The sequence below is a fragment of the Tachysurus fulvidraco genome, chromosome 24 (genome assembly GCF_022655615.1).
Source record: "Tachysurus fulvidraco isolate hzauxx_2018 chromosome 24, HZAU_PFXX_2.0, whole genome shotgun sequence".
Taxonomy (NCBI): Eukaryota; Metazoa; Chordata; class Actinopteri; order Siluriformes; family Bagridae; genus Tachysurus; species Tachysurus fulvidraco.
In genome coordinates, this window is record NC_062541.1 from 11,095,731 (window position 1) to 11,118,258 (window position 22,528).

Consider the following 22,528-nt stretch of genomic DNA (forward strand, 5'->3'; position numbering starts at 1 on the left):
ACACAAACACACACACACATATTGAGATCTTGATTAAATTTCTAAACTAACTAACTGACAGCCTACGCCTAAGGTTAATCACCGAGACAATTATTCATCACTGTGAAAGGCGTGGCTCAAACAAAAAATGCAAAATGATTTGATTAGTTTTAAAAAAATTTTATATATATTTTTTGCAAATTATCAAGCAGTATCAAAAATACCATAAGTCAGATACAATAGGCCAAACAAAGAATAATGCATGCAAGTGCAATAAAAAAAGGAATGCACATCTTTTGTACCTTTGGAATGTATTTTTTATATGGTAACATGCGTGTACTTCACAATTAAATGGATTTAAAGTACTTCAACTTCAGAACCACTGGATTACGTTAGATTTCTTCTGAGTTTTGATAGTAATCACAATAAAGTTAAAAAAAGTTGTACACCACTGCAGTGACAAGGAAATGTAACCTATGAAGAGGCACTATTTTGAAATACAGGCACAAATGATATGTTAGTTTTAAGGCATAGCATGTCTTCACCTAGATGTGGCCACAGTCATACAGTCTTCCTGAGTTGAAAAACAACATGCTGTATCTTCATTTTGTGCCCCCAGTCTGCCACTTGGAGGAGTCCCATGCCAGGAACCACCCAGTGAAGGTAGGAGGCTCATGGCCCTGTTTCACTGTCACAACCGGTGTCCCCTTATCCCGTCCTGATGGGTCTGTCTCAATATACGCTTTGGCTGTAAAGGAATGTTAAATCATCAGTCAGTGAGAGATCTTTCACCTTTACACCTCTGGAGGTCTGTGCTTCCTTGACTGTATGATGCAGTTTGCACATACTTCAGTGATAGACACCTATCTTGACTTTGGTGCGTGATTGTGTATTGCAGTGTTGTCAGATATGTACATTTCTGTTTAACCCTGTAAGACATTAGCATACTGTGGTTGTTTTTACATGTGCTGTTTATTGTTTGAAAGCTTTTGGATTGTTGCATGGCTGTTCAATTGTGTCAGACTTATCCAGGCCTATATCATAATGGCCAATATCCATAAACATTTTCATAATCTAGATTTTCTAATAAAGAAAAAAGATTTATCAGAGTTTACCTATTAAGTATGTATTCTATCAAATGTATGTCTTTAAATCAATCGGCATATTAATTAAAAATGAAGTATATATGTAATGATTGATTCAATATTACATCTAAGCAACCAGACAAACTAAACCAAATATCATTATAAGAATTAAAACTCTTTTAAAATACATACCCAAAAAAAATCTGATTGTAAATGTATGGTAATGTAACTTGATGTAAGGCCCAGTGCTTCTTCCATTATTTTTTATCACACTGAACATGACACGCACTACACTTTTACAACAGTCCAAAATGATGCTGGCAATGATCAGAATCAGCTTTATTGCCAGGCATGTTTTCACATGCGAGGAATTTGTTTTAGTGACATAATCTCCACAGTGTAACAGAATGGCATATGTAGTATAGATTAAATTGTATGTACACATATACAGGTGTGAAATGTGCAGTTAAAATAAACATATGAAATATACATATGCAAATAAGTATACAATATATACAATTTGTATGTACACATGTGCAATTGTGACAATTTGTATGTACACATGTGCAATTGTGACAATTTGTATGTACACGTGCAATTGTGCGTATGTACACATGTGCAATTGTGATTTTGCTGATTTCATCTGTAATGTATTTTAATGCCATTATGTGTGCATTTGAATGCTATTAGTGCTCCATCCTGACACACATAATTGTGTTAAATGGCACTGATATGTTATCAAGCTTAATGTGCTGGATTTTATTGCAGGGAAATACATTTGTGCAAGAGCTGCTCACCTGACTTTACTGATTCTTTCCTTTCCACTTCATTGGCATCCGCTCCAATCCAGATAAACACCTGTTAAACACTATGTGAGTGCCTGACAGTCCAATAATTTATTCAGATCACAGATGAATATGGAGAGTGGTAAAGTTTTTTTTGTTGTTTGTTTGTTTGTTTGTTTTAATAAATATGATCATATTCACTTGTCAGAATATAAAACATATAAAGGAGTTTATCATTCTACCTGATCCCAGACATCCAGCAGCATTACATCATCCTCTGCCAGGTCATCCTGGGTGAACTCACCAGGAACTTCTTCAATCTGAGGATGAACCATATAAGCGGATGATTTTTTCCAGTTATTATGCTATAAAACATGACTAAGTTGTTATTATGCCAGTATTTTTTATAAAATGAAAAAAGTCAGCATGTAGTATTTAGAAACTAGATAATTATTAGAACTCTAGGATACATATATACACATTGATGTATTTGATTTTTTTAAATATATATATAATTTCTATCTTTATCTTTATCTTATACAGTTTTTTTATTCAACAATATTTCTTATGTATAGATTTGATACTACTCCTCTTACTTTCTCTTGCTGCCGTGTTGAATTTCCCCTAAGGGGGACTAATTAATGTACATCTCATCACGGTTTGCTTAATGTGATTATTCAAAAGGATGAATCTTGTCTGGCTTGTTAAAAAATCATGTACAGCCGTTGGCAGACATCCTTATTCAGAATATATGTGGGGGTTTTTTTGCTTTTTTTTTTTTTTTTTAACACAATTAAGCAGTTTAGGATTCAGGTTCTCATTCATGGATTCATGGATTTATGCAGATATGTATAAAGATATGAAAAGATTATGAACAGAAAATTGCTGAATTGCAGAAAGGACAGAATACATTCAGAAATTGCACCTGATGCAAATATGTTGTCTAGCCAAACATGTACACCATAATACACAAAATAAGCCATAATTTAAAAATTATATCCGAAGTCATATAGAGCAAAAAAGCAAACAAAACTATACAGAGTTAGATGTAGGTCGCTTCTTATAGGCTGAATACTCACAATAAATCTTCCTGTTTTGTTAGAGCAGGCAAACAGTCGAGGAGGCTGTACAATGCTTTTGCTCTCCAGCCTCTCTGATGTTTGATACTTGGTTTGTCCACCCAGAGCTTTCCAGAATGCATCTTAAAAATAATAATAATAATAAAAGAACAATTAGGCATGCCATTATTTCAACCTGGAAATGTTGAAGACTGGGTTTATAGTCAAAACAGCTAGAAAAAAGCATTAATAAAATTTTAACCCAATAAATTTATTATGAGAAGACCAGACTGGAATCTCATTTGCAAAAGAGACCTGGACAAGGGGTTAGCATAGTTAGAATCCTGATCAGTCAGTAATGATTCATTAGGTATTCTTGAGCCTAATGTTAAGATGCCCTTCTACCAGAAACTGTCAAAGTGCTCAAATTGATTTCATATAAACTCTGAAAATTCAAATTTGAACAAAGCTAGAATTCAGGCTTGTATGATTAAATCTAAGAGACAAGTTAGATCATGTTATCACTTCTATTAAAGCTATAAATAGTTAAATAGTCCTCACCATTTTTCACATTTCACCAAGAACCAGAACTTTATTCTGTGACACAGAATTCTGACCAGTACAAAATGCTAACACTGGAGACTCCTTCTTAAAAAATGCTAAATAAATGTCACCTTACAGCAAACCATGGTGTATGGCATACAACATCACTATGTAAGTTATTATTACTAAATAATTACATATTAGAATAAACCCATTCATATAAACCTTTAACCAGGAACTATAGTGAGGGCTGTGCTGTTATAGAAATTGAATTAACACCTTTTGACCAATAAATATTGAACGTTCAACAGTGCTGTGGTATACATAAGTGTGCCTACATGTCAAGAGCTCTTACCTGGCTCCTTTCCTTCTGTAATGCGTTGGGGTTTACACTGCAGTAGCGTACTCATGTAATCCGCTCCACGTGTCTCTTCTTCACTCGCTCCCTTGCCTACCCAGAGATACGCGTTCCCATTAGGCACCTTCAATAGGTAGGCATCATTGGAGTTCAAATTAGTTGCTATGGCATCAACCTGTCAGAAAACATACATGAAAATGCATCTCTAGTTAATAAATTTTTTTAATAAAATGTTTTATATCAGGCCCTTGTGCACCTGTGCTGCACCTCACCTCAGATATCCTGGTGATAGTACCCAGGTTTCTGCGCACTTGAAATAGCCGGGTCAGGGGTGGAGGCTTCTGTCCTTCTTTCCTGGATGTTCCATTTTTATACACAACCAGTGGCCTGGCTTTGAACAGACTCAGCAAATGTGCTGGCTCTTTCCCTTGGGTCACCCGAACCTACACATGATGCACAGGATTAAATATGACTACAAGATGGCAGTGTTTTTCCTGAATAAATTATATGGGCCTATTTGGGTCTTTTCTAACATTTTTATTATGAGCATTTTAACCTTCACTATGGACAGTATTAATGCTTGAGTCATGACTGCTATATTTACAGTGACTAGCATTAGTAGTAAATCAGTAAATAAGTAAATCTATCTTTACAAACATATTAATAAGTAAATAAATGTAGAAGCTGAATAAATATTTACCCCCATTGCCAGCTCATTAGACATTGTAGTATCATTAGAAGCTCATTAGACATTGTAGTATGCCCCGTATATACGTGTTGCTACCTTATTACCACAATAGAGTATTAAATAAACAGAACAGGGCATATAAGCCTTTATTATCGCCACATACACATTACAGCACAGTGGAATTCTTTTCTTCATATACCCCAACTGAGGAGGTTGATGTCAGAGTGCAGGGGCAGCTATGATACAGCGCCCCTGGAGCATTGAGGGTTGAGGGCCTTGGTCAAGGGCCTAGCAATGGCAGCTTGGCTGTGCACGGCCTTGAACCCCGATCCTCCGATCAACAACCCAGAGCCTTAACCAGTTGAGCCACCACTGCCCCAGCTGAGCCACCACTGCCCCAATATACAAAATATACTTCTTTTTTCTTTTTTCTTTTTAAAGTGTGTCCATCTAGTCACCTGGACTGCATTTCCTCCCAGCGATTTGTCCAGTTCCACAGTGAGAAAGGCTGAAGCGGTCAGCTCATCTATTGTACTGCTGGATCCCTGCCTTTAAAGAGAGAGCAGAAAAGCTATACTTTCAGATCTAATAAATACACTACAGGTAATCTAAGAGTCACTAAATTGGTAAATTTAGTCCTAGATAAATACTGAAGAGGTGTAACTCATACCAGGTGTAGATGATTTGTCCTCTAGTGTAGGTATATAAAATGATATAACAGTCTCCCCCATAGAACTGTCCATATGTCTCTGGATCTATGGGGACTTTGCTCTGTTTTTTATTCCCAGTCTCCACCCTCCAAATCTAAAACGTAAAGCAATTGAAAAACAAACTATAAATGAACTATAAATGACTATAAATAAAGTAACCTGAAACTCTCTGAACAGCGCTGGGATTAATGGTACATTGACTGCATCCATGTTGCTCACCTGTGTTTCTCCAGAGCCATTATCCACCATGTTGTACTGGGCTGCCATTTGCTGAGATTCATGAAGTTTAGAAGCATCAAACTCCACCTGTTGAATTCTAGCAATCCGCTCGGTGACATACACTTGGCCCAGTCCTTCACTCTGGTCTTTCTCTTTCCAGTCCATAAAGAACTGCTTGAAGATGGGAGTTTCTCCTCCTTCTGGAAGCACCTGGATCTGTGTTTGGGGAAACAGGGCTTTAATTATTTGACCGTTCTTTTTTCAAAGACATAGTGATAATGACTCTATGAAGCTTGATGCATTTAATTAACTTCTTGTTAAAATAATCAAGTATAACTGTGGAATCTTGGAAAAACCTTTTACCTGGTCTAATTTTGTATTTTGATCTATACATTTGACTTGGCAACTCAAAGTAAATATGATTATGAAAAATCAAGGTTCCTATACAGTCTCTTAACTGTTCGGTGTATGTGGGGAAAAACACATGTCAATGTGACAAGGGATTTCCTAGACATCACATAATGTATTATTAACATAGGGATGTAAACCTGTGTGTTTGCAGGATAACCCATCTGTTTGATGAAGCCCTCAGCTGTCTTCATAGCCTCTTTACGTTCACTAGGGTTTGCGTTGCGTCCTAGGACAGATAGAAAGTGGCTTGTATGATACAGTATGAGATGAAGAAGAAAACAAAATTTAAAAATTCTTAAAAAAAATTTTAATTTTTTTTATCAGCTATTTACATTCATTCTGTATCTACATAAGTACATAATAAGATGCTAAAGTACACACCCTTCCACACAAAGATCATCTTGCTTTTCCCATGATCCAGAATGAAGCACTCATCAGTCAACAGGTAACTGTGAGAGAAAGGATTCTCTTCGGAAACAAGCGTCACTTGCATTTTTCCACTGGCATCAGATACCTAATTAACAAAATCAATCTTAACCTTGTAGTTCAATGTTAAAGATGCATCTATGGATTTGTATGTTTATTTTGTTGTGTTGTGGTGCAACTTGCTCTGTCTCACCATGTAAAGTTTTGCCATTTTTCTGTTAGATACATCAGCTGCAATGTCATCATTATCATCACCATCTGCAAGGTCTGGCTTTTCCCCAAGAACCTGTGAAATGAAAAGTATTAAGAATACAGCAAGATGTGTACATTTAACCAAGGCATATAGCCAGTGGCTGATGCTGGTTAAACACTAACATCACAATTTATCTCACCAACAGTGCTTCCTTCCTTTTGTTTTACAGAAAAGCATTTTCTGTTACTTCTAATAATCTGCGTGGAATGCACAATCAAAGCTATTATTTCTATAGTTTTCATTTAGGATTAAATGCTTAACGTTACCTGAGTCAGCCCATTAGGTTCACTTCCCTCTTCTACAACTACAACCTGAGCTCTGCCATTGCGTTCATTATCACGGATGCCTGCAGCAACCTGGGCTGCCTTCAGCCGCTCAAACTTGTTGCACATCGAGCCACACCATTGATAGATAGTCTGGAGAGAGTGAGCATGAAAGACAAAGAAACAGGGTAAGTGATCAGATTACGATCGTTCAAACATTCACTGCAATTTAACCTGTTTGTCTTCGTCTTCATGTTTGAAATAAGGATACAGGTATATTTTAATTACTGTAATGTACAGCGTTACCACTACTACTGATTGATTTTTTTTACTGCACAGTACAATACACACATGCAAGGTACTTATTGCATTTGGTATAGGCTCAGAGGGGAAGGAAAATGTTTAATATTTAGGTGTTTATTTTAAATTAGTGGCATCATAATAATACAACATAAAGCACCAGGTTTCGTATTCACTCAACATTGTTTGAATAATAGTTGAAGCTGGTCAGTATACTGAATAGCAATATATTCAAAATATTGACCAGCATCAACTATCATTCAGATAGCTGTTTTGTAATAAAATCAGAAAAGAACACCAATAACACTATATATTTCTATACTGTATATTTGTCTTGCCAAAAAGACACCTTGTTTAAGCAAAAATAAACTGAGTTTTTTGACAGTAACTATGGCTTCGGACTAATCCAAATAGCATTCCCTCCCACTGTGCATAAACAGCACATGTGTGTTCAGAAGATCCTGTTTCATCAAACATAAGTGTAGAGTGTACTGAAGTGTAATTGGAAACGACATACTGTTTGCCTTCTCTAGAATGAAGTGATGGTATTAGCAAATGTTTAAAGCAGAAGTGCAACAACATTGAAAGAAATAGATCATTTTGTGGGCCCTTACTGCACCCAGGTCCACTATGAAACAGTCGCCCTTGTTGAAGCTGGCCCAGTCCATAGGCACTTCAGTAGCCCTGACCACACGCCGGCCCTTGATGTGGAAGAGCCGTTTGGCACTGGGGTCATTAGTGACCACATGCTGGAAGCCTGAAGCCACGCCTCCTGCCTGAAGTCATAAAGAAACAATGATTTTATCTATCCTACTTAATGTAATACTTTTTATCTCCATGTGTCATTTGGTGCAACTGTGTGGGAAAATATACTTTGTATGTGATCCCTCCTTTAAAGTAGCTGGTGAAAGCAGTGGATTCGCAGCCCTGGAGTTCACGGTACTGAACTGGCTTTCCCCCAAGATAATCATCCAGCTGTACTGTAAATATGGCTGCAGCTGTGCTTTCATCCTGAGTGCACTCCTTACCTGGATAGATAGAACAATCAACACACAGATAGAAAAACATTACATTTGAAGACAGTTTCCATTATTACAGTGCTGTGCATTAGGATGGGGGAGTAATAAAGTCTGCACAATTATTTACAAATTAAAGGTTGTGACTCATATATTACACTATATTTGGATTTCATAATGTTTTCAATCATGAATATTACATGAATCAGCATCAGTTTGGTTTGTGACTGAGAAATGTGTCTGCTTTAACACTTTTGCAAAGCTGTTAGAACTCACTGTGCTACTGTAACACTTTTATGCTTTGTCAACAGCTTTGCTGCTGAACTACATAATGCACAGGAAGTACTGTTATGCACTTCTGCTTTATATTATTTCTCCATAAAAGGCCTTGAATGCATTTCTCTCCATTATGCTGTGAGCTGCATTAATCATTTCCTAGGAAGATGTGATGGACAGAAAATCAATTAAGAGTCCATTTACATCCTTAGTGGTCAGTAATGCTTAATGTTGTGGGTTTGGAAAAAAAAGACAGAGTTTAGAGTAGAGACATGGCAGCAAATGTCAGTAGTGTTAACTTTATGAGCAAGGTGGTGAAGATGAAAATAATAGCTTAAAACACATCTGATTGTAATTGTTTATACATTGTAACATATCTCAGATGATAAAATCTGTTTTCAAATGACAGTAGGTTTTCAATGACAGTAAGTCAATAGGAAGTCAAAACTGGTTTGATATATACAAAACCAATGTGCAGTCTCACTTCCTCAGAAACCAATGGTCCATACATCCTTGGTTGTGCTGTTCACTGATACAATCATTTTATCAGAATATAGTATGTTCTAGTATAAATTAACGCATCAGCCTAGCAGTCAGTGGAGATGTACAGATCATACAGTTCATTTGTAGATCAGAAAGATGAGTGTCATTTCTGTAAGCTGTCTTTGTACATAAATTATTCATTCTGCTTTGAGTACCAGTTCGAACAATGTGCAAAAACATGTCATATATTTACAGTGGCATGCATTTCAATTTCTATTATTCAGATCTTGCTTTCCACCAAGCACACACACACACACACACACACACACACACACACACACACACACACACACACACACACACATGCATGAAGAGTTTCTGCAACTCTTCTACCATTAGCTTTCTACTGTTAGATTTATTGTCTGTTTGTTAAGAGATTAATCATGCAGTTGAAAAACAAATGAACTTTATATACTCCTCACTATCCAGATTATATTAAGCATTTCTTCCTCCAGTGACCACAATAGAATTATTAACAGGTACAGGCAGGCACAGGGAAATGTCACCTACATTTTAATAGATTATGTTATTCCAATTTGTATAGCCTGAATTGCCCATTATAAAATCCTTACAGCATAAGCAAACGGTTCTTATTTCAAAGTGCAATAAGATAACAAGTCAATTTCATGTCAGACAATAAATTACATGAGCTATAGATGTTCTTTAACTCACCTAACCAGAAGTGAAGATCATAGAAGGAGACGTTCTTCTGTTTGACTGTGCGAAGGACTAAGTAGGCATCACCTACATAGAAGCTTCCATGCAGGGTTTCTGGTACTGGAGCCAGCTCCATATTCTCAATCCTCCAGATCTGGAGGCCTGCTTTCTTGCCTGCTTTTTCAAACTCCTTGTGGTAAACAGCCATGTCTAAGTGGAGGGAGTAGTCTAGGTGTAAGAAGCTGAGTGTGGTGTGAGACACTGCTGCCTGTCAGGACTGAGTCAATAGTAGCACTATTCTAGAGAGCTCAGAGAGCAAGTGGGTGTGTTCAGCAAATTTCCAACCCAAAGCAGACAGATGTATGCAGAAACAGAGGACAGTGTCAGAGAAAAAAAGAGACAGAGAGCAACAGATTTAACACCACATTTCCATGGAAGGAGAAATCCAATTAAAGGCTATATGGTTTTATTTATCTGGTCTTCAGTTAAACAGAACTTTAAGAGAGTAGATAGATACTGTAGAATGATAGATAGATAGATAGATAGATAGATAGATAGATAGATAGATAGATAGATAGATAGATAGACAGACAGAAAGACAGACAGACAGACAGACAGGTTCTCTGAACACAGAATGCAATGTGTTCAGATTTTGTTTAAAAAAGTACAAAAGCTTATAAACTGGGTTAATCCTAATTGCTGTCATTTATTTATATGACCTGATGCATACAAATTAAGAATATTCAAGCATGTATTAAACAATGAAAGAAGTAAAAGACAACACAATATAATACAAAAATTGAACTGGTGTGAAGTTGAACATTTATGTGATACAACATGACTGTAAGTCAAGTTAGTGTACATAAATACACCACTGTAAAAACAGAACCCTCTAAGCTGTTTGTGTTTGAGGCAGGTCACTGAAGCAGGTTTGTTTTCCTAAAGCACACAGCAGAACAAAATGCAGTTTAAAAGTCCCGTCACTGCAAAATGTCAAATGTTTTTAAAAACCTCTAACACAAATCCAATTTAATACAAGCTGTGAATAAGGCATATGAATCAGAAAAAGTGTTAACTCTGTTTGTAAATAGAAGAAGGGTGAAATATGGAAATATGGCAGTCAAATTCTTGTACAGTCAAGCAATTCATAAACGTCTGGAAGGATCTGAATTTTCAAACAAAGTCCTTCTATTATGCTTGCATACTGTCTGTATTCCAAAATAGTGCACACCACTGCAGGGTTCCATCCCTCAGGGCATCTGGAACATCTCCTCTACCCCACCTAAATGAGTCAGGTACGTCGTGAAGGGATGAGAACTGGAAACATTGCTTGTGTGGTGAGAAACTGACAAGTTTTGAAAACCGGTTTACGCTGTGCTCTGTACTCATCCCTCAGAAATACAGAGCTTGAATATCTCTATAATCCTGCTGTCTATACTCAGGAGTCACTTTAGCTTCATTGCAAAGGTCAGAGATTAACACTGAGTTCCAATTTAAAAAAAAAACATTCACCTACATAAACACATTTTATATGATAGTTCATCCCATACTGCAACTTCAGTAAGCTTCTTGAAAACATGAATAGAGAATTGTAATTCTTTTTATGGGTTTATAAAGGGAAGCAAAGCTGAAGAACTGTGAATAATCCATCATTTATTCATTCATACGTCTTCAATAAATGCATCATACTGGTAAAAGTGGGTCTTGAGAATACCCTAGGAAGCAAGGATAAACCATGGAAGGGACTAGCTAGTGCAGATATCACTAATCAACTTATTAAAGCTATGCTAGTGAACACTAACATCATGGCTGCTCAGAATATGGCATTAATATTAAGATATAACTTGCTATTTTATTTATATTTACTTAATACAATTTTATACGATTTACTTAATATTCAGTATTGTTGATATCACCAGGTGTCAGTGTTTTGTTGCTCATCATAAGTAAAGCACTGGATATTAAAAACTGTTGGTATTTATTTTTTAACAATTATTTTTCTTTCTCTCTTTTCTTGTAATGTAGTTTAATTTAATATTATAATTTTGTAATGGCCCTGGCCTCAGCCTTATACTGGGGATAGTAAAGACATGTTTATTTATCCTAATAGTAGTCTACAGACTTACGTAGTCTGTTAACTTGACATTAAAAGGCCAAATCTTTTTATCATCAGTCAATTTAGGACTGACTCAAACTATTTTTAAATGTATTTATTTTTGTTTTAAAGTGAGGTTTTAAATTTCAAATACTCTAAATTACCCCCCTGAACAGGCTCAATATAATTAAATGTTTATTTAACGTCATTGCAGAGCAAAGTTCATCGTGCATCAGAAAAGCAGCAATACAAAGAATGATGTTTTTATGACAACATAAAACAAATATCTTATCAGTAAGATTGCAGGAAACTGGATTGTGTGTTTCTGATTAATGCAATATAGGAATTACGCTAAGGTTTATATTTGAGCAAATTCCCAGCTATAATATAAACAATTATGGGTTGGGCTTTGGCTATAAATTATGGATATGCAGCAACAATGAATTGCATGTTTCATTAAACCATGCTAACAAGAGCCAGTGACATTTACATCAACAACGTAGCCTTTAGTATTGTTATTATAATGTCATGTTTACAGGTATCAGATTTTATCTCTTATGCTTTTGTATAGCAACTATATTTTCATGAATAGAAAATGGCATGTTTTCCAAAAAAAAAAAAAACACTTTTTTAATGGATGCTACACATAATGGTATTGTAATTTTTACCTTCACTATCAGCTCTTCAATATCTATGGAACATTATCAAAAATAAGCAACAGTGATTATAGAAGTCACAAGAGGATTTATACCTTTATTCAAGCCAAGAAAATAGGATTCAGTTAAACCAAAACTATTAGTTCCTTTTTTTTTTTTTTTTTTTACATTTTATTACACAATACTTTCAGCATCTAGAACTATTCTTTAATCTCTTTGTTAAAACTCTGCAAACGAAGCTTAAGCTGAAACAACACTACAACAGATATAAACTTCACACACTGTCAGTTTTTAAATATAATGACACCTCAGCCATTTTTTTGTTGTATATTTTGACTATATTAGATTAGGAAAATCAGGATCCTTATCAGACGAGTGCAAGAACAAACATATGACTTTGAAACAAATAGTCATTGGGTTCGGTGATTAATAACGCATCACTTTTATGTAACCCATATAAACAAAAAAGGTTAACGGACATGTTACAGAGATGTGATACGTTACACAGTATCAGCTTGATTAATATTCAGTTCATTAGTTTTTGATTAATAATGGTTTTTACCAGAAGCTTCTATACAAAGTTGGATTAAAAGTTTTAAAAGTGCTGTCATCCACATTTGATGTACAATGTAAAAATGGCACGATTCATCAACACAAAACGTTGATGTGGTTCAACACAATGTGATACAGTCTGTATATACATATGTATAATGCTTGTGTGGTTGTACTTTGGATTGTTTGAGCATAAATTCAGACACTGACAGTTTAATTACTTTGCTCCTTTTTTTCAAACCAATTTGCTCTTTCATACATTGTATTCTAACAAATGTTTGCTCAAGGTCATTTCCATCACTGACAGCACAAAAAAGGGCGTTGTTAGCAAGCTGAAGAAAAGAGAAAGCGTTTAAGACTTAATCCTATTCAGTGCACTAATAAGTGCAAATCTTCACCCCATAGAAAACAACTATATCCACTGCAGACGCAGCAGATGAGGGTCTGTGATTGCCAGGAGGTAAACAAACGTCTAATAAATAATTTTACTTAGTAATATGCTACACATACTTTTAAACAGATCATGCAGGATCTATCAGAGTCCAGATACTCTGTCAATCATAAACATTTAATCTATATTAGAGCAGAAAAGTATTCAAAGTGCACTTTTTTTAACTGGATTTTAAATATGAAGCAGTGGTTTTATCAAGTTTTACAGTGTTTGTGATTAAAGTGTTTTTGACAAAGACATTAAAAGAGAATGTGAATATACAGCTGTGAGTGGTTTTCAGTTTTCCTATTTCCAAGTACTTTACAGAATTCAGAGGTCTTGGGAGATTGGAAAATAAAGTGCTTAGCTCATAATTTTGTAACCTTCTGGTTATTTAACAAACGCACGTCAAGCGGTTTGAACGAATGTAACAGACATGGTGATGGCAGGGAAAAGGGACAAACACAGTGTACCCTCGAGCTTGAGCATTAGTCTGACGCAGGAGTTCTTAGATTGTACTCATGCGGCGATGTAGTGTTTCCCCCACAGTCCACATACTGGTACATCTCCTGAGAGACCTGTTCAGCATGGCCAAAATACACCGTGGTGACTGTTACCCTGAAAGAGTCCAAACAAGTGAAACGTTATCTCACTCGTTCAACAAAGACAACTATTAGAGTCACTCCTGCTTCTGGTTCACTTCAGGAAATATCCAAGTGTTTACGGCGGAATACTTACTGCATCATCATCACTACGTTGTGCACTTTGATAGTCTGCAGTGTGCAGTAATCACTGAAAAATAAGTAAAGAAGGAATGAAATAAGTTTTGTTGAATGTTAAATGGATATCCTGTTAAGGGGAAAAAAAAGATTTATTGTTATTAATATTTAGTGCCTATTGTTGCATTGTACCTCTTGAGTAAGCACATAAGATTTTCAGACTTGTGTGTAAAACACATTTAACTGTAATTATGGCACTCGTTCATGAGTAAAATCCACAATTTGTTTCATTTTACAACTCAAGACCACAAACCATAGAAAAAAACTTGCTTGGTGATTATGAAATGCTAGGCTGCTAGGTCAAATTTGCCTTACAAATTTAGTTGACACTGCAACATGTCTTATTGGAACATGAAGACTGTACCGAACGAGAACTTTGTGTGGGGGGGGTTGGGACAAGTAGGAAATTTTTACTAAATTGACAAAACCACAACAGAAGGATTAAGCTCCTCGGGTTTTCTGCTCATTGTTATAGTCGCTATAGTGGCATGACTGTGGATGTGGTACAAATGCACCTAGAGTGCCATAGGCATGTTTATGACTTCTACCTGCATTGAGATACAGAAATGATTCTATTCAAGTCTCCTCACATATTTAAAAAGTGCTCTCTGAAGATGTGCGGCATCGAGCTTGGTGTGTTTGCGTGTACAAACTGTAAGCATACTTACTACATGTAACTCATTTCATCAGCTATAGTGGTAGGCACCATGTAATCAATCTGAAACACAGAAAGTATATCTTTATACAGCGACTTAATGAAGAATTCTGAGCTTGAAAACAAAATGATCCGGAAAGAGAAAGCGATGTTTCGACACCAGTATAGCATCAAACGAATCGGCAGTTAACAGGAAATATGATTTTTCGATCTAAAATTCTTTGTAAAATGCTTACCTGCTTCATATCCAGTGGGCCGATAGTGGTTATATTGCTAATGCGTGTTTTTCCGATCACAGTCTTGGAGAACTGCACTTGAGCTGTGATGTTGGCTACGTCCACAGAGTAGTAGTTGTTGTTAGTGATATTCAACGTGTTCTAGAAAAGAAACCAGAACCTTCCTTTTACTACTTATATATTATACTGTGGTTGTATGTGAGCTTTCTAGATCTGCTTCGGTGAAGATTAAGCTGAAATGCTGATAAATGCTTACAGTAATATTGAGATACACAATGTGCTTGGCCTGGTCGTAGGTGACATATACAGACTTCACCCCCACATAGGTCACGTCGATGGAGCGTGGGAAAAGGAAAAACACTGCCAAGCCTGAGAGCAGCAGGCAAACAACAACCGAGGCTGACACATACAGCTTTCTGTAAAACACACATGATGATTAAATTGTTGTATTTCTTATTGTAGTTGTAGAAAACATAAGGAAAACTAAGCAGAATAAGAATTCATCAGATTTCTTTAAAACTGGTTAATAATCTGTATTACAAATGATGCAGTTTTAAATGAATACATTTTTATCTGATATAATTGGGTGATAATGAAATATTTAACACTAGTCATAAAATATTTTGTATTTTTAAAATCAAGCTTTAAATCTAAATGTACTTTGAAACTAAAATGTTGGGGGTCAGATTCCAGTGTCAGTCACGTGTAAGTGCGCTTGTAAACTTTTCTACTTTCTAAATGTGTCAGCGTCACGGGGATAAAAACAGACCCAAATGCAGGATATAGTAAAATAACCAGGATTTATTAACTTAAAAAAAAAAAAGACGAAACAAGCACACAGACTAGACAAAAGACGACAGACAACAGAGTTTGGCAACGCCGCTCAACTAAATACTAATAACAATAAACACGTGAGGAACAGGTGTGCAGAGGTGAGGAGTACGAGACAAGATTGATTGATCTTCATGACTTTAGCTTTAAATTTGGAATAAATATCATTAAATCAACAGACCAGTGAATATTGTTAGACCATCCTTAAAAATATTTTGGTTTGCAGTAACAGTAAATGGACCAGTAGGTAGGTCTATATTTTTTTTTCCAAGTTTCAACGAAAAAAAAATAAGTACAATTTTACTATCATGTAGGTATGACACAAATTAGCATATCGTGACGTCACAGACTGGGTCTTCGACCCATGCCTTCGGGCACATCATTGCAAACCTCATTTTAAAGCATTGCAATCCTCATTTTAAACCCCAAGTTAAAGCGGTGTCGAGCTGTTTTAATGAATTTTTTAGATGTATTATGATGCCCGAACCCGTATGACTTTGAACGGTGACCGTGAACATTTTGTTTACTGCAGCCACAGCCATCATTACCAAGCGCGAACCTTTGACTCTGTTAGTGAATGAGAGCATGAGACGAAGCGAACGCACAGGGCATAGTTTGACATCCGGTAAACATAGATGACGTCACGGGTTTTTATTTAAAAGAAAGAACGTAGCCTTCCTTTGTATGTAGTCCTAGGCAATTTATATATTTACAATACTTACTAAAATATAATTAATATTATTTTAATGCTTTTGTATTAGTTGTTTGAGGAGTAAAAAAAAAAAAATGGCCCGTCTTAACGCAAATTTACAACCGGCAAGTCGGTCGGACTTAAAGCAAAAAAATAAATAAAATTTTTGAGTCGGCCCTAAATTGACCGGGTCGGTCGGGTTACGGCAAACAAGAATATTTTTAAGGATGGCCTAAATACAAATTAATTTAATGCATTATTAACACTATATGCTTATGTACAAGCCCTACCTTTCTAGTTGCATCGGTGGCATCCTTATTACAAGTTGGGTTTACTCTAGCAGTATTTCAATTTTCTAAATTATATTAGATATAACTTCCAATGACATTTCTACAGAACATATATAAAGTTCATACGGTTAGATCACGATCATTGTAGCCAAACGGTTCTTACGTTCTCCTTGGTCTCAGCCTCTGGTCACTGTAAGGAATCAACGCCACCAACTGATTTTCCTGACCTGCAACAAAAAAACAATTTGATAGATTTATAGCAATTTTGATGAGACAGTGTAGTAGAATCAAATCAAGTGCCATCTGTACCCTAGTCAAGTGCCTGTGTTCCTCCTAGTGTGAAATTCTGTGAAACTGTGAAGCACTTTTCTGTTATTAAAGTTAACCGATTGATGCAACAACACACAAATTTCACGTTTTTATCTAACACAAGATAAAAATGAGATAAAACACGCTAAAATGTAAATGGCGTTGTCACTTCTCACAGCAATGTCAGCAAGCAAGACACTAAAAGACAAATGTGAAAATAATTCCACCTTCATGGTAACAAACTGAATGTTGCGTAAAAACACAGTGTCTGGTCTTCCCTCAGTGTGTTTTGTTGACGAAGGTAGCAAAACCCAAATCTCCTCCAGGCATTTAATTAGATTGAGAGCTAACTGCGATGCAAACTGGTGACTGTGAAGGCCATAACGTGAGTTACGCCTAGTGACTTATTCTTATTGTTATCTCGTGTCAGAAGGATTGTGTTCGCCATTGGTTGTCCTCATCTGTGCCAGCTTACCAGGCATGAGTAAGGCTGCACAAAGCTAAGAAGAAATTGCCAGAGGTGGAAAAATCTACTTTCCCCCCCAAGATCTTTCTTCTGAGCTCCGTCTTTGTCCTGTCCAGCTTGTTGTTGTAGCTCCTTGTCTGGTTGTTGAATGTGCTAGCTCCTAATGTTACCAATTACCTTCGTCAGTACTTTCTAATTATTTTGAGTTTATTTTTTTGCCATCATAGTATCGAATAGATTTGCTACCTTTTTTTCTGAGGTTAGCCACGTGTTTGTTATTCTTTTTTTTGTTTGTTTATTTTGGCCTTGGCCCCTCCTGAAATTTGATTTTCGTTAACTATTATTATTGTTAGTCATATAGCTCTTTTTTGGGAGTTAATAAAATGGAGTGGTAAAATATATGGAGATAATAAACCTCTGAAAGGTACTATGCTCTTAGTGTTCATGTTCTTTAAAACTTATTTATCTTTTTATTGTTGCTTTCACATACGTAGAATGGGGAATGGAAGACATTTTTATGCTCATCAGACCATTCCATGGTCTAACTCTATCCAGGTCCCACCCAGGAAAGGTGGTCAAATTATGATGCAACATTTACCTCGTGGGATTCTCCCAGTGCCTTGGCATGTTGGGCAGGTGACACTGTCTCTGCCAGTGAACTCCACATACGGAAACTGAGACACATCTCCACTGCCCTTGACATCCTCACTCGGCATGCGGTTATACTCAGGTCCAGAGTTCATGGTGGCATGGCCATCCTCATGGCATGTCTGCTTTAACAGGTGAGACAGTGCCTTCCCCATGATCACGCCTGGCCTTCTGGAGCTAAGCTTTCACTTAGATCTACAATGCACAGAGGAATAACATTTTAAAAAAAAAAAATAGTGCACACAAATCAAATGACAGTCAACAAACATTCATAAACGTCCAACCAAAGAGTGTCACAATCTTTATTAGTCTATTATGGTGACTGCATGAACAGCACAGATACAATATTTAGCTGAGGTATTAGATAAACCTTAACCGTTTTAGCCCACTGTCTTTTGTGCCTTGTCTTGTCTTTTGTCCTGCACTGTCATGTCCTGTCTTTTGTCCTGCACTGTCATGTCTTGTCTTGTCTTTTGTCCTGCACTGTCATGTCTTGTCTTTTGTCCTGCACTGTCATGTCTTGTCTTTTGTCCTGCACTGTCGTGTCTTGTCTTTTGTCCTGCACTGTCGTGTCTTGTCTTTTGTCCTGCACTGACATGTCTGTCTTTTTCTACATTGTTTATACCAGGTTGCACAGAGGCACTTTATGTATCTAGGACTAACTTACTAAGTCCTTATAGCTCTGTCTTGGCTTTATGTAGTATTACGGTCCTGGAGAAACGTTGTCTCATTTCACTGTGTAATGCAACAGCTATATATGGTGTAAATGATAATAAAAGCTTCTTAATTTGACTTGCTATCTGAGATGACATTTGTGGTAGGCGTTTAGCATCTGGCATAATTTACAGTAAACAGGAAAAACATGGTGAAAAGTTAATGAATAAAAACACCTGACTAAATTAGCCAGGCTTAATTAGGCCTGGGCTTAATCCCAAATGGCTCCTACGTGAAGTGCACTTGTTATTGCGAATACAGTCATTTGAAACACAGCCAACACCTTGGTCAGGACAGTCAACAAACTAAGCTGCAGTATATGTTAGTATTTTATCTAGGAGATATTTAATACTTAACCTCACACGTCAAAATAATAAGCCTAAAAACACATCATTATGGCCATAACTTGGATAACATATTAAAGACAGCTAGTGGCTAGTGTATGTTTACAATGCTAGCTAGAATGTTAGCAAGAACTAGTAACTGTAACTGGTCAACTGTAAAGCAAAAACATCCTGCACAGGATAGAACATAACATATAGAATTCAACACACGTTATTTTTTATCAAACTGCTTTTTTTCTTACCGTCGTTTCTTTTCTATGAGAGTCCTCTTATCCAAATTCTGTTTATTGCGCAAAGTCTTTCTCTTCTTCTTGTGGTTTATGGTACAACATTCGTTGGAGCATTACTGCCACCTATAGGAAGTGTGTTAAATAACACGGTAAAGCTTGAAATCATCTAAAATTGTTACTGCAGAACATATTGGCATATGCACAACATTTTGTTATCGTCATCAAATTGTCATTAAATCCTGTGGATAGAGACGTTGTTATGCCGGAAGAGAAGAGACATGATGAGTAAGTGTGATCAGCTAGAAAAACTTGATTGTATTGATTGTATTGCAATGACACGTTTCTCTAATTACACGCGTAACTACATCATGATTCTGAGATGCTTCTAATGCATAAAATAAATTGACATAGTGATGTGCATGTACCTTTCATAAACATGCATTTATGTGTTATCAAAAGTGCAGGTAGTGTTTGGAATTGGAGGTCATTGGACACAAGGTGGCGCTCTAAGGCAAGTTCAGTCAAAAATGTCTATTCAATTTTTATGTATATTTATAACCATATGAGGATGATCTGTCAAGGTTCCTTCCTTTACCATTCAAGGGAGTTTTTCCTCACCACAGTCACCTCAGACTTGCTCATTGAAAGTGAAAAGTGACGTGGCATACGGTATGGTGACCCATACTCAGAATTCGTTCTCTGCATTTGACCCATCCAAAGTGCACAGACACAGCAGTGAACACACACACACACACACACCGTGAACACACACACCCGGAGCAGTGGGCAGCCATTTTATGCTGCGGTGCCCAGGGAGCAGTTGGGGGTTCGGTGCCTTGCTCAAGGGCACTTCAGTCGTGGCCAGCCCGAGACTCGAACCCACAACCTTAGGATTACGAGTCAGACTCTCTAACATTAGGCCACGACTTGGGGATAAATACAAACACTTTTAAATATTTCTAATGTTTATCTTGAATTTTTGTATTAATATTTATATTATTCTGCAACCAACCCTCATTTTAATAATTGAAAGCAAACTAATTTGTTGATTAATCCTTCTAAAGCCATCAATCAGTTCACCTCAAACCGTAAGGGCTCAAAATTAGAATTCGTCTTTAGTACCTTTGTGTATATTATTGGAGTTCCTCACAGAGCTGCAGCGGCTATGGGGTTTGGATGCTGGTGTTGTAGGAATAGAAACAGATGCACCTGAGTGGTAGAAGGGCAGTCAACGAAGGTGACTGCTGAGAAGGCAAACATGAGACACCTGAATGAAAACACAAACATCTGGCATCAAAGTACATAAAAAATAAAAACACCCTTACATTTTATAGTTTACACAAACATACCTGTTTGTTTGTTTGTTTTTGTAAAGAATACAAATATCTGTTTGTAAAGAAAACCAGAGATACCTGTTTTGTAAAAAAAATACACCAATGTTACTATTTGTTTAGTAAAGAACAATATACATTTTGTAAAGAATACCGATAATAACATTTGTTTTTAAAGAACAATACCTGTTTTAGTAAAAACACTAATACCGGTTTGTAAAGCTGAAATCAGTAAAATTGCATCATCTATGAAACCTTGATTATTAAAAAAGTGTAATAGAATCAGAATCAGAATCAAGGTTATTGGCCAAGTGTGTTGTTGACACACAAGGAATTTGGTTCCAGCTGTTGGTGACTCACAGAAGTACAGACATAAATAACACTATACTATACAAGACAATACAGACTATATAAAACAATGCAGATGTGATACAATAGACAGTACGAGTATTAAATATGAATACAGAATATGTGACAGATCATTTATGTACATAAAGTGTGAGAAGTGCATAGTAGTGCAAAGATGTGATGACTGACAGTTCTGATAATGCAGTACTTATAGATATGAAGCAGGGAATATAATTATGGGGAGTTTAAATTATGAGGGGCCTGGGGAAAGAAGCTGTTCCTGTGTCTGGCAGTTTTAGTATGCAAAGTTCTGTAGCACCTGCCAGAAGGGAGAAGCTGAGAGAGGTTGTGTCCAGGTTGTGTCCAGGGTGTGAAGGGTCAGTAGTGATTTTTCCTGCCCTATTTCTGGTTCTTGAATCGTACAAGTCCTGGAGGGTGGGCAAGGGGGCACCAATAGTAAGAGATTCAAATGATGCACATCATATTTAGTTGGTGATCTGTCTAACCATTCATCATACATCATATTAAACGCATGTGTTTTTTGAAGGTGTTGAGATTTTTCCACAGATTCCATAATGTTCTTCTAAAATGGTACCTTTAAACTAAAACAACTAGATTTGAACTTTCAACATATTCAAACTGAATGTTTTTAGATTGACATTTAAAATTGGTCATCACAGCTCTGCTTTGTTTATCTTCCTTTGAATCCATTGTTTTGATTCTTCTTAATCATTGTTCATTAATAATGCCATTAGTTAATGAATGAGAATTAAAAAAACAATCTGAAACACACTTTTTTTGTTTGTTAAAAAGCACAGGTCCATCTTTTGTTTTGTTTTCAAGAAACCTATTCCACACAGGATGATGTTAAATATTGGATGTCCCAGTGGGGCAATGATATATGGATGTCTCATGGCACTGAGCGATCAGCAGTGTTTGCACCACTGAAAAATCATTTTGCTGGTGAGATATTACATTTTGCCCCTGAGGTAATTTTCTTTTATTGGTGGCTTTTCTTGGCCAGTCAACCTTAGGTCTAGTAAACATTTATGTATATAATCCTTCTAAAGCCAATTTATTGGATGTAATAAGTGAAAATATTCATTCATTCGTTCATTCGTTTTCTATCCGCTTATCATAACTTCACGGGTCACGGGGAGCCTGTCCCTATCTCATCGGGCATCAAGGCAGGATTGAAAATATTCAGCACTGGATAATTAATTACCCAAGTGTTATAAGTATCATAGGCAAGGATTTTAATATGGTTAACTCCCACAGCTGCATATATAAATCTAACTATGAATGCTTTGATAATGTGGTATAGTGTTGTGGATATTTGGAGAGAAAGCTCAC

The 22,528-nt window shown here is 36.4% G+C and overlaps 2 protein-coding genes across 4 annotated transcripts; both read right to left on the minus strand.

The window, feature by feature from the left end:
• Positions 1-278: 278 nt before the first annotated feature.
• On the minus strand, positions 279-9,867 carry scin (scinderin). The gene is made up of 16 exons (XM_027175778.2): positions 9,586-9,867; positions 7,952-8,106; positions 7,693-7,854; positions 6,782-6,931; positions 6,456-6,548; positions 6,218-6,350; positions 5,974-6,062; positions 5,426-5,641; positions 5,167-5,300; positions 4,955-5,045; positions 4,081-4,251; positions 3,806-3,983; positions 2,929-3,050; positions 2,092-2,169; positions 1,862-1,922; positions 279-727 (listed from the first exon to the last, which is right to left on the minus strand). Exons 1-16 carry the CDS (start codon positions 9,776-9,778, stop codon positions 582-584), a joined length of 2,172 nt encoding a protein of 723 aa, XP_027031579.1. The 5' UTR covers positions 9,779-9,867; the 3' UTR covers positions 279-581.
• Positions 9,868-12,398: 2,531 nt separating this feature from the next.
• On the minus strand, positions 12,399-21,121 carry tmem106bb (transmembrane protein 106Bb). 3 transcript variants are annotated; one of them, XM_027175779.2, is made up of 11 exons: positions 21,014-21,096; positions 20,846-20,908; positions 20,619-20,763; positions 19,509-19,619; positions 18,159-18,403; positions 16,949-17,012; positions 15,230-15,389; positions 14,974-15,114; positions 14,751-14,800; positions 14,042-14,095; positions 12,399-13,921 (listed from the first exon to the last, which is right to left on the minus strand). In XM_027175779.2, exons 5-11 carry the CDS (start codon positions 18,361-18,363, stop codon positions 13,792-13,794), a joined length of 804 nt encoding a protein of 267 aa, XP_027031580.1. In that variant the 5' UTR covers positions 18,364-18,403; positions 19,509-19,619; positions 20,619-20,763; positions 20,846-20,908; positions 21,014-21,096; the 3' UTR covers positions 12,399-13,791. The 3 variants fall into 3 exon arrangements, with proteins under 3 accessions (XP_027031580.1, XP_047663855.1, XP_027031581.1); XM_047807899.1 differs by lacking the exon at positions 20,846-20,908 and having other exon boundaries at positions 21,014-21,121; XM_027175780.2 differs by lacking the exon at positions 21,014-21,096 and having other exon boundaries at positions 20,619-20,740; positions 20,846-20,885.
• Positions 21,122-22,528: the final 1,407 nt, after the last annotated feature.